Genomic DNA, 12954 nt, shown 5'->3' with positions numbered 1-12954 from the left:
AGGAAGAGTAATCAAAGCAATAATAACTATTGAACGTAACTTTACTCCATATCTTTGGCTCTTGTCTATTTCAAATCACAAATATTAATTGGTTTTCATTTGCCATCTAAAAGAAAGTGAGTGAAATCATATTCTTTTTGTTATTCAAAACAACAGCATTAAATTGAGGGAACAAAGAGCCAAACTGTAAAATGCCATTTTTTCTAAAATTCAGAAGGAAAACCCACCCATAAACTCATTTTCTTTCTTTTTGTGCTCCCCAATGACCTTCCCTGCCCAGGTGGACCACAGAGCGACTGAAGTACACCAGCAACTGAGGATATCAAAAGGCAAGAAGATGGTGGGCATAGCCAGGGTAGATAGAGCAATGACATACTCTGCATTTTTAGAATGTCAAACTCAGGTAAAAGGCTTCAACTCTGAAGGGCCAAGAGAGATTCATCAAGATAGTAAATATCTATGAGTCCTCTAGGGAGGATTTGGTTCATTCAAGTTTTCTGGGGCTACCTAAGTAACAGAGATCCTCTTAATCCAGTGTAAGTAGGATGTGCCCAGAGAGTGAAGGCTTCACACAACCTTTCTTAGCTCACTTCCTTTCCCTATCAAGGTGTAAAGACCATATTTCTTTTGGTGATTTGATCCAGCACTATTACACCTCCATTATGATTCTTCCACTTGGCAGTTGCTGCCAACTCTTAGGAAACTGACAGCCTGTGGGGGAATGCTACTCTGTGGATCGTTCAGTTAAAGTTATCTGCCTGAACTGAACACCTAATGAACAAGACTAAATATGCTTGAAACTTCACCATGGCTCCACACATTAAACACTGTTTTTGTGTGGAACTATCATTTTCACACATGGTAAACAAGAAAGACTGCTTTCTAATCCTATTATGATGTTTTACTCTGTCATTTTTCTTATAGCTGCATTGGGTGTCTCCAGTACTTTCTAAACATAGACTGGCGTGTTTAAGGGACCATAAGCAGTAAGGAATCTTGGGTGCTGCAGACACTGGGCAAAAAATTCTGGCTAGTGACATTTAGAGTCAGTTATATAGACCCTGATGCTAAAAAGCAGGACAGATCCAAATAGAATTTGCTCCTTCAAGAAGTGATCACAGACACCATACAAGGGAGGGATCTGATGTGTATGCAATATGGAAATGATGTATGTATTAGGTGGGTCATGATTGTTCAGCTTGGGAGTAAAACTGCTTATCATAGCATACTTACATATTTATTTACTTATTTTTTTTAATTTGAGAAAGAGATTTGTTGTTCCACTTATTTATGCATTCATTGGTTAATTCTTGTTTGTGCCTTGTCCAGATATTGAACCAGCAACCTTAGCATATTAGGATGACACTCTAACCACTGATCCACCCAGCCAGAGCCTAGCACCCTTTCATTATAAAGCATAATGATATAATCAAAGATACAAACCTATTTTCAACTGAAAACATTAATCATTAATTTTTCTATGATGCTTATTCAGAGAGATGATTCTGGCTTCTAGGATTTTTAGTGTAATAATACTTCGGGCCAAATAAAAGGCTCTCCCAGTTCTTTTTTTCCATGAAAATTCTTCCCTAGGCTATCTGAGGATCGTTTCCATCACAACTCAGTCCTTTATTTGCTCAGAAAGACATGTCTTTTAACCTGATTACCAAAACTTCCCAGTCTCTCTTAAACCTGGCCACTGACAGCACCAAGGAATGTCTGCTGTTGCCTAGTTATCCCATAATCTCCATCAACACCTCTAAAGTCTCTCCAAGTAAATATAAAATTTAAATTCAAAAACTATTACATGCTATGTAAAAATAATTTCAAGGGACTCTTAGACTTCCATGATGACCAGACTGACTTCCCAAAAGCTACTTTATAGAAATACTGGAACCAACATTAAACATAACCATTTTTCCTTTGTTCAGGTATGTTAAGGGTCAAATGTATATATATTTTACCTTTAGAGATGAAAAGCAGGCCTCCTTGTGTAAACTGGCTATTTATTCCACATTCAATTTTTAAGATTAGATACTTACACTTCCTGCCCACAAATCTTCCCTTTCTCCTGCAAGTTTAATGTAAACAGATATTTCTTCTCCCTTAGTGAAGTTTAGGTATCGGCAGTCAGGTCCTCTGTAATCTCTCATGGCTGAGACTCTGCTTATTAAAGCTATGTAGACATGTAAAGAAAAACAATTTAAATTAAAATGTTATTTTTCTCCCTCCCGTCTTGCCCTCCTCCAATCCATCCTATGTATTTCAAGTGCTAATTTCTTCATATTAGTTGTGGCCTCAAAGACCCACACAGACTTCCTACTACACATAGAATCAATTCAAAACTCTGCTTTGAGTTGCGAAGGCTGCCTATAAGCTGGTCTTTCTTCCTTATTTCAAATGACTTCCTTTTATTCCTTCACAATCCATCTCCTCTGTACATTGTCCTTGGAATATGTCATTGTCATTCTCCAGCAAATAGGGAAAGGAAAAAAAAGAAAATTAGTGTTTTTCTTGGTACCTATATATTGTATTCCAAGCATTTTGATAAATGTTTTAATTTATTTTATTAAACCTCAAAACAGGCCTATAAGGTAATAATCTCCTCTGAGTCTAATAAATGAAACTTTATTTAAGTCTCAGAGAATTAGTCACATACGTGATAAATGGTGGAGCTAGATTTTCTGGAGGCTCTTATCACTATAACATCCACCTTGCATATTCTGAGTTTTCTTTCCTCTGTTTCCTAAGTCTTCACGTTTTCCTTCATGGTGAACTCATAACTACTTCCTCTATGAGACATCCTTAATTGTTCTAGCTTACCCTGGCCTTTCTCTGAACTTTAATATTAACTTTTTATCCTCATGTTCTATCAGTATTTACTGTTTGATATTGACCTGTTTTTTAAGTGATTACGCTATTACATTTGTCCAAATTTCCCCCCCTTTGCCTCCCTCCACCCAGTACCCCCCACTCCTTCTGGTGATCCCTCCTCCTTTGTTCATATCCATGGGTCATGCATATAAGTTCTTTGGCAACTCCATTTCCTATACTTGCTTTTAATATCCCCCTGCCTTGTTCTTTAACTTCCAATTTGGACTTCTTAATCCCTTCAGCTTTCACCCCATTCCCCCAAATCCTTCTCCACTGGTCACCATCCTAATGTTCTCTGTATCTATGATTCTGTTTCTGTTCTGCTTGTTGGCTTAGTTTCTTGTAAATGTTTTATTTTTAGATTTAAATTTATTCTATTCTTTATTCTATTACAATTGTCTCAATTTTTCCCCCTTTGCCCTCTTCCACCCATCCCACAGTCAATTCCCACACTGTTGTCCGTGTCCATGGGTCATTCACATGTTCTTTGTCTAGTCCCTTCCCCTTCTTTCCACCGTTGTCCTCCTTCCCCATCCCCTCTGGTCACTTTCAGTCTGCTCCATGTTTCCATGCCTGCAGTTTATTTTGTTCATTAGTTTATTTCGCTGAATAGATTCCACTTATACATGAGAAGATATGGTATTTGTCTTTCACTGACTGGCTTATTTCACCTAGCATAATATTCTCCAGTTCCACCCATGTTGTCACAAAAGGTAGGAGTTACTTCTTTCTTTTTTTTAAATTCAGATAGTTTGTTTATTTATTTTTTAAATGTCAAGATCCATGATAAAATATTAAAAAATTTAAAGCCACTATAAAGTCTCAGCAATTAAAACAACATGACACCAGCACAGAAATAATCAAGTAGATCTATGAAATGAAATGAGCATTCTAGAAACAAACATACATATCTGTCTAACAATGTAATACATGATAAAATTGATATTCTAAATCAGTGGGGGAAATAAGGCTTATTCAACAAATGAGGTGCATGGACCACTATTACTTGAAATAAAACAAATATAGAGCCCTATTTCACACATTATACAAAAAATATTCAGGTGAGTTAAAAATCAATAAATAAAACCTGAGGAGTTTTAGGAGAAAATACAAAATAATATTTTCCTTACCCTGAAGTAAAATATTCAAACCCAGAAGCTATAAAGTAAAATAACGACAACATGACTATATTAAGCATGTAAGACTTTACAGTAATATACATATAAAAAAGTTAAGTGACCGGTAATAGAATAGGAAAGTATTTGCAACACATCTATAAAAGGGTTAATAGTTTTTTGGGGTTTTTTTTTAGGGAAAAATTCTACAAACATTTAATCAAAAAATGGATAAAGAATACCAAAAAGTCATTTAGCGCTTTTTAAAAATAATAGAAATAGGCAAGAAATATACAAAAACAGGTTTAGTTTCAACAAATAATAAGTGACAATTCAAATAACACATCATTGTCACAATCAGATTAATAGGTGATTAAAAATATTGGCGATATCAAGTATTGGTGACTGTGAAAGGAACTGGGTATTCATCAACTCTTTTCCTTCATCTTCCTAAAGCGGTTCCTTTAGCATATTTTGCAATGTTGGTTTGGTGGGGGTGTATTCTTTTAGCCTTCTGTTGTCTGGGAAACTCCTTATTTCGCCTTCCATTTGCATTGAGAGCCTTGCTGGGTAGAGCATTGTTGGTTGCCGGCCTTTGCTTTTCGTAACTTGGAATATTTCTTGCCATTCCCTTCTGGCTTGTAGTGTTTCTGTTGAGAAGTCAGCTGCTAGCCACTCTGGGGCTCCCTTATATGTTACTACCTCTTTCTCCCTTGCTGCCTTTAGGATTCTCTGTCTTTGATATTTGCCATTTTAATGATGAAGTGTCTCGGAGCGGGCCTCGTTGGGTTCCTCCTGAATGGGACCCTCTGTGCTTGCTGGACTTGTGTGACTTTTTCTCTCCTCCAGTTAGGGAAGTTTTCCATCATTACTCTTTCAAACAGGTTCTCTATCCCTTGCTCCTCCTCTTCTCCTTCTGGGACCCCTATTGTACGAATATTATTACATTTCCTGATGTCCTGCATTTTCCTAAATGCCTCTTCATTCTTTTTGAGTCTTTTTTTCATTTTCGTGCTCTTTCTGAGAGCTTTCTTCTACCTTATCCTCCAGCTCTCTGATTCATCCCTCTGCTTCATCTAGCCAGCGTTTGATTCCTTCTACTTTGTTCTTCAATTCAGAAATTGTATTTTTCGTTCCTTCATGTTCTTATTGCTATGGAGGATGAGACAGCACCAGGACCCACTGACTACCCTCTCAGTTCTTTTCCCCAAATCCGCCTTCCCCAGTCCCTCCTTGGGCGTCTCTAGCCCACTCTGTCCCTGCCTTTGCTGGAGGCTAGGGTAAGTGGCTGCAAATAAAAATGTATGCATTGGTTCTTTAAATGGCTCTTTCTGTCTCCAGCTGCCTGTCTCTGGCAGAGAGCAACTTTGCCACTTTTCCCAGCTGGCTATTATCTGTGTACTTTTTGGGCTCTGGTGCTGTAGGCTGGAGATCCCCACTTATGGTTTAGACCCCTCTCTTCTCAGGGGGATCCGACTAGCCATTCAATACCCTTCTGGTGCTGCTCCCTGTGGGCGCCCCACTCACCTTCTTGAGTCTCTACCACACTCCTTATCAGTTAGGTTGTGCTAAAGCTGATTCTTCTTTATGTCCAAGGTTATAAAGCTCCTCTCTCTCTGTTTTTCAATTGTTTGTTCCAGGGGATTTCTCCACAGGCTAGTTGTAATTCCAGATTGTTCCTGGGAGGAGGCCAGTATGACTTCTACTCACTCCTCCACCATCTTGATCCTCCTGTTTGCTTAGTTTGTTTTTTACATTCAGTTGTTGATATTTGTGTATTTGTTGCCAACTTAATGAACATAGTTTTGAACTTCCCTTTTTTCTTAAATAATTCCCTTTAACATTTCACATAATGATGGTTTTATGAGGATGAACTTTTTTAGCTTTACCTTTTTTGGGAAACACTTTATCTGCCCTTTCATTCTAAATGATAGCTTTCCTGGATAGAGTAATCCAAGCTATAGGTTCTTGCTTTTTATCACTTTGAATACTTCTTGCCAGTCTCATCTAGCCTGCATGTTTGTTTTGAGAAATCAGCTGACATCTTATGAGAACTCCTTTGTAAGTAAATCTCTGCTTTTCTCTTGCTGCTTCTAAGATTCTCTCTGTAGCCCTGGGTGGTATGGCTTCATGTGTCCTTCTCTTTCTCCCTCTCTTCCCCTCTCTAAAAATAAAAAAAAAGAGAAATCTTTAAAAAAAATTCTCTCTTTACCTGTAACTTTTGGCATTTTAATTATGATGTGTCTTGGAGTGTGCCTTTTTACATCTATCTTGTTTGGGACTCTGTGCTTCCTGGACTTGTATTTCTGTCACCAAATTAGGGAAGTTTTCTTTATTTTTTCAAATAAGTTTCCAAATTCTTGCTCTTTATCTTCTTCTGGCACCCCATGATGTAAATGTTGGCACGCTTTAAGTTGTTCCAGACGTTTCTTACACTATCCTTGATTTTTATTTTTATTTTTTCATTTTTCTTCTTGCTGTACTGACTGGAAGACTTTTGTTTCCTTATGTTCCAATTCATTGATTTCATTCTCCATCCACTCTGCTGTTGACTACCTGTTAATTGTTCTTTATTTCAATTACTGTTTCCTTCATTTCTGATTGGATAGTTTTTATGCTGTTGAGGTACTCACTGAGTTCCTTGAAAACCCTTATAACCAGTGTTTTCAACTTTGCCTCTGATAGATTGCTTATCTCCATTTTGTTTAGTTCTTTACCTGGAGATTTGATCCGTTCTTTCATTTGGGTCATGTTTCTTTGTCTCCTCATTTTGGCACCTCCCTGTGTTTGTTTCTATGTATTAGGCAGAGCTGCTATGACTCCTTGTCTTGGTAGCCTGGCCTAATGTAGTAGGTGTCCTGTAGGGTCCGGCAGTACAGCCTCCTCTATTACCCAAGCTGGGTACTCAAGGTGCACCCTTCATATGGACTGAGTACTCCCTCCTCTTATAGATGAGTCTTGATTTCTGTCAGCAGGCCACTGGGAGAGATTTACCCAGTCCAGACTGCTGGTAGGACTGGTTGTGACCCCTGGCCAGCAATCACCTCCCTCCATGGTTTGTGGAGGTGGTTAGGTGGTGGTGCACTGACACAGGCTATAACTGTCCACAGGATGTGCAGGCTCTGGGGTTTTCCAGGTGGTGCAGGCTATGGTCAGCCTCCACCTGTGTCTGTCTGGGGCCCCTTTAAGCTATAAAGTGATCTGCAGGTGGCTGCTGCTAGTGCCAGGCCTAAGATCACTCAGTGAGAGGTACGGAACTGGGCTCAGCTGTTGCTAGTTTGAGCAGATTTAGGAAGGTCTGAAGCCTGCACCTAGGCCAACCCTTCATATGGAAAAGCCACTGTTACCAGCTTGGATGGATCTGTAATTTGGATGGGGCGGGCCCATAGGTAATCAGTGGCAGGGCTTACTATGTGAGCCAGATTCATGGAGATTCATATATGGTGCTGCTGCACTGGCTGTGTAGGGGAAGGTCCACAGAAGGTACAATGGTCTCTGCAGTTCTGTCTGGAAAGAAGCTGTCCCCCAGCTCTCACCCTGGTTCCAGACACTTCAGCTTCTCCCTGTATGCCACTGGTGCCCTTCAAGGTGCTGCCCCAATGCTGGAGCCCAGCGGGTGTGAGTCTGAGCAAGGCTGTGTGTGGGACACTAGAAAGGAGATGCCTAAGGTCCCAGAGTTTCTTCTTCTGACCCAACGCCCACTGGTTTTTACAGCCAGAAGTTATGGGGACTTCTCTGCCTGTCACTGGAACCTGTGCTGCACAGTCTGGTGTAGGGCTAGGATCCCTCACTCCTGAGATATCCCTCCATTTTATATCCACAATACATGGGTTTGGAACCAGCCCACTCCTCATATCCGTGTCTCCACTCCTCCACTCCTCCCCCTCTTCTATTCATCTGGATGAATGTGGTTTCTTTAATTCCTTAGTTGTCCAACTTCCATACAGCTTGATATTCTGACAGTGATGAGTAATATTTGTTCTGTAGTTTTACTACAATTTTGCTGTGGTTATGTGATGATGGGAGCTACATTTACCTACACCTACACCTTGACCGGAAGTTATTCTGTCACATAATTAATAATGACCTGTTTTGTCACTATTCACTAGAATGAAAATTCCTGGAGGTCAAGAGCTTATCTCACATTTAATTTTAATCCTCTTAGATACAACTACCCCACCCAGACCCAGCACCTAACGGGCCCTCAGAAACTATGAACAATCCTAACCATATATGCTATATTTAACACATAAAATAATGTATATTACCAAATTAACTATTATAACTATACTAACATATGTAAAGCATTTTAATTAACTCATGCAATTAAAATTAAAATAGCATTATAAATTACTGTAAATTTGAATGTTCCCATTCAATGTTCTCATCCCGCCCCAAAAGAAACTAAAATAATGTTGAAAAAAAGAAAAGAACCATGGCTGGTGTGGCTCAGTGGATTGAGTGTTGGCCTGTGAACTGAAGGGTAGCCGGTTCAATTCCCAGTCAGGGCACAAGCCTGGGTTTTGGGCCAGGTCCCCAGTTGGGGGTGTGCAAGAGGCAACTGATTACTATATCTCTCACACATTGATGTTTCTCTCCCTCACTTTCCCCCTCCATTCCCCTCTCTCTAAAAATAAATAATAATTTTTTAAAAAAGGGAAAGAGCATTACTATTGTAAAACATCATTTAGTAAACTTTATATATTAAATTACAAATCCAAATGGTTAAGAAAAATGTTTATTAATAAACATATTACTTGTAAATTATATATTTAAACTAATAATATTTTTCACTTTTAATTTACAAGTTGTAAACCGGAAATAATGCTCCCATACTGGAGGAGAGAACTTATTTGAAGCGATTATGATATATTGAGATGAAAATCATTTTGCACCAGAATGTTAATAACAGAATAAATTAAGCTCTTAAGCAATTAAATAAGATTATCTTTGTAAAAGATAAAGTTTAATATTAATGAATATAAATAAAATTATATAAATCTAACACTGATTTCATATTTTTACAAAATAAATGAACACAAATTATTGTTTGATAAAGTTGTGAGAGTAAACCCTGATCATTTGAAATAAAAACATTTTTTAAAACTCATGAGAGGACTTCCAGTCAAGGTGGCAACATAGGTAGATAGGCTCTCCTCCTCGCACAACTCCATATCTAAATTACGAATAAATTATAGAACAACCATCACTCAGAAGTGGCAAAAATTGAGTTGAATGAAAGTTTGACAACTACAGAATTAAAGAAACCACATACATCCAGACTGTTAGGAGGGGAAGAGATGCGAAACAGGCTGGTCCCACATAAATGTGTGGTGGATAAATATTCAGGAGGGATGTCTTGGGAGCGAGGAGTACCAGCCCCATACCAGGCCTCCCAGACCAGGGAACCAGTGCCAGGAAGATGAGTTCCCATAACTTCTGGCTATAAAAACCAGCAGGAATTGAGTTGGCAGGAGAAACTTCTGGAGTCCCAGAAGTTTAAGCAATTCCTCTTAAAGAACCCACACACAAACTTACTCAGACTTACTCCCTCTGAGCTCCAGCACTGGGGTAGCGGCTTGAAAGGCACCATTGGCACACAGAGAGGAACTAAAGTGAATGGACATCAAGGCAAGAGCTAGGGGACAGCTTTCTCCCCGACAGAGAGGTAGGCAGAACCACAGAGCAGGCAGATGTGTACCGTATCTGAGACTCCATCTCCCTGACTAAAATTGTTCTCCCTGGCCTGGAGATATCCTGATGCTCTGTCCCACCCATCTTACAGCTGTTAACAATAACTTTTCCATATGAATGGCTGGTCTTGGTTCAAGCTTCACAACTTCCTAAACCATTGCAAACAAGCAACAGCTGATCTCAGTGAGCAGCCATCCCCTGCATCTCTTGCTAAGTGGCTGCAGGCACTGCATTAGCAGAAGCCAGCCTAGATTCACAGTTTGGCTTCACCTGGGAATCTCCAAGCCCAGTATAAGTGGCAGCCATCTCAGATTGCTCTATAACTCAGGCAGGATAGCCCCAGGGAAAACACAGGGGCTGTGCACCCAGTGGACAACTACATATCATATTGGAGTACCACCACCCTACCTCTGACAGCTGATCCTGGACTGAGGGCAGAGGTTGGTAGTCAGAGGCCACAGCCAATCCTTGCAACTGACTGCCCTGGGTAAATCACTCCCACTGACCTGCCAAAAGCAATCAAGGCTTAACCTCAAGAGGACAGTATACTCAGCCACACAAAGGGCATACCTGAAGTACCCATCTAGGATGATAGGGGAGTCTGTACCACTGGACCCTACAGAACACCTACTACATTAGGCCATGTTACCAAAACAGGGAATCATAGCAGTTCTGCCTAATACATAGAAACAAACACAGGGAGGTGCCAAAATGAGGAGACAAAGAAACATGACCCAAATGAAAGAACGGATCAAATCTCCAGGTAAAGAACTAAACAAAATGGAGATAAGCAATCTATCAGAGGCAAAGTTGAAAACACTGGTTATAAGGATGCTCAAGGAACTTAGTGAGTACCTCAACAGCATAAAAAAGATCCAGTCAGAAACAAAGGATACTCTAATTGAAATAAAAACAATTTACAGGGAAACAACAGTAGAGCGAATAAACCCGAGAATCAAATCAATGATTTGGAACATAAAGAAGCAAAGAACAATCAATCAGAATAACAAGAAGAAAAAAGAATACCCCCCAAAAACGAGGATTTTAGAAGTTGGAACACTGGGACAACTTCAAGCATTCCAACATTTTCATCATAAAGGTGTGAGAAGAAGAGGAAGAGCAAGAAATGTATTTGAAAAAATAATGAAAGAAAACTTCCCTAATTGGGTAAAGGAAATAGACACGCAAGTCCAGGAAGCACAGAGAGTCCCAAACAAGATAAACACAAGGAGGCCCACTCCAAGATACGTCATAATTAAAATGCCAAAGGTTAAAGATAAAGACAGAATCTTAAAAGTAGCAAGAGGAAAGAAGTTAATTATCAAGGGACTTCCCATAAGACTGTCAGCTGATTTCTCAAAGAAACTTGCAGTCTAGAAGACTGGCAAGAAATATTCAAAGTCATGAAAAGCAGGGAACACCAGCCAAGATTACTCTACCCAGCAAAGACATCATTTAGGATTGAACAGCAAATAGTTTCCAGATAAGAAAAAAACTAAAGGAGTTCATCATCACACAAGCCATTATTACATGAAATGTTAAAGGGACATATTTAAGAAAAGAAGATCAAAACTATGAAAAATAAAATCACAATAAATACGTACCTAAATTAAATTGAATATAAAAAACAAACTAACCAAACAAGAAGAATAGAGACCAAATCATGGATACAGAGAGTGTTTTGATTGTTGCCAGATGGGAGGGGGGTGTAGGGGAATGAGTAAGGAGGTTCAGGGGATTAAGAAGTATAAATAGGTAGTTACAGAATAGCCATAGGGCTGTAAAGTGCAGTATAGGAAATGGAGTAGGCAAGGAATTTATACACATGACCCAGGGACATAAATAATGGTGTGGGGATTGCCTGAGGGAGTGAGGAGTGCTGGGTGGAGTAGGGGCCAAGGGTGGGGGGGGAGGGAATTGGGACTACTGTAATAGCATAATCAATACAATAAAAAATAAAACTTATGAGAATCAGAAGTTCTGATTATGAAAGAGAAACTAAAATACATAAGGACTTCCTCAGTTGGTTAGAGCCTCATCCCTATACTCCAAGGTTACAGGTTCAATCCTAGTCAGGGCACATACAAAAATCAACCAATGAATGCATAAATAAGTGGAACAACAAAATGATGTCTCTCTCTCTCTCTCTCTCTCTCTCTCCCCCCCCTTCTTCTCTCTTTCTAAAATAACTTAAAAATTTGTTAAAATATAAAGGCTTCATAAATCAAGAACTATCCATCTAATGGCTTGATATCTTTTTAAATAAAATCAATTATATTTATCTTAAAAATATTAAAAGTGCTGACTACTTTGTTTTTAAGGTCTAGATTATTTTTATAATTTCTGATATACTTGTATATCAGGCTGATCGTTTTCCCCTTTGTATATTTATAATAAAATCTATCATAAAATGCTTTTTCTCCAGCATTTCCTTTTTATAATGAACTATACTTTATAATTGCAAATATTTTTCAATAGTATTAATGTTCACTTTTGTCATTCATGTCTACAATAACATTTTATGCCATTTCAGAGCCTCAGTTTGAGGAAGAGAAGGAAAAAAAGAAAACAAACTTACTTTCACATTCCAAGTCAGCACATTTTTTAAAGTCTGCCAGCAGTTTTGTGCCTTCCAGGAAATTTGTCAGAGAAATAGCCAAAAGGAGGATTCTGTGAATTCCAATCTCCGCCATGTTAAAACAATCAGGAGTCCCAAGCAAAGTTTAAACCGATTGTTTAGGCTGCCACTATGCCAGCCAAAACAGGAGATACCCTACTGTCTCTACTAAACACCAGAGAAAAAATGTTTAGGTTTTTTAATCCCTTGATAACTACATTTTTCTGTCAGTCTTTAGGCTTAACTTGAGAGACAAACACTCTCTGTTCTCAATCTGCAGTGTCAGGTTATCTAGATAATTCACAGGGGGTTAATAATTAACAGGGATTTTTAGTTGGACTCTTGTCTTACAAAGGTGGCCCATGTCAAACTGTCTATCTTAAAGGTACCTCACATTCACCGTTTCTTAAGCAGTCCTCCACAAAAAGACAGTTAACCTGTTTCTGTTAAAGTCTCAGATAAAGCTGTAAAAAAGTACAAACAGTATTTGCTGCATGCAAATATCAGCATCAAGGGAGAAAGCATATATTACATGTAAAAGCAGTAATAATTAATGCAAAAAAAGGTTTTGAAAAATCATTATGAAATTTATTTGAAAAATTATTCCACTTTTACATTAAGAAAATACTTTATTGTTACCATGAAGTTGAAACT

The 12954-nt window shown here is 38.7% G+C and overlaps 1 protein-coding gene across 5 annotated transcripts in view; it reads right to left on the bottom strand.

Annotated features, from left to right (window-relative positions):
* MIA2 (MIA SH3 domain ER export factor 2) overlaps window positions 1-12576 on the bottom strand; it is a 116046-nt gene extending 103470 nt beyond the window's left edge. For all 5 annotated transcript variants that reach the window (XR_008530575.1, XM_054590534.1, XM_054590328.1 and 2 more), the window contains exons 1-2: window positions 12262-12576; window positions 2043-2176 (exon numbers count right to left, since the gene is read on the bottom strand). Coding sequence is in view for 4 of the 5 variants with exons in the window: in XM_054590534.1 (XP_054446509.1) it covers window positions 2043-2176; window positions 12262-12376 (249 nt within the window). In the remaining variant the exon portion in view is untranslated. The remainder of the gene's footprint in view (window positions 1-2042; window positions 2177-12261) is intronic.
* Between the last annotated feature and the right edge of the window lie 378 nt (window positions 12577-12954).

Source organism: Pteronotus mesoamericanus, unplaced genomic scaffold (assembly GCF_021234165.1).
Source record: "Pteronotus mesoamericanus isolate MK-2021 breed Mesoamerican mustached bat unplaced genomic scaffold, CSHL_Meso_final contig_100, whole genome shotgun sequence".
NCBI classification, from domain to species: Eukaryota; Metazoa; Chordata; class Mammalia; order Chiroptera; family Mormoopidae; genus Pteronotus; species Pteronotus mesoamericanus.
This window is presented reverse-complemented; position numbering and strand designations above follow the sequence as displayed.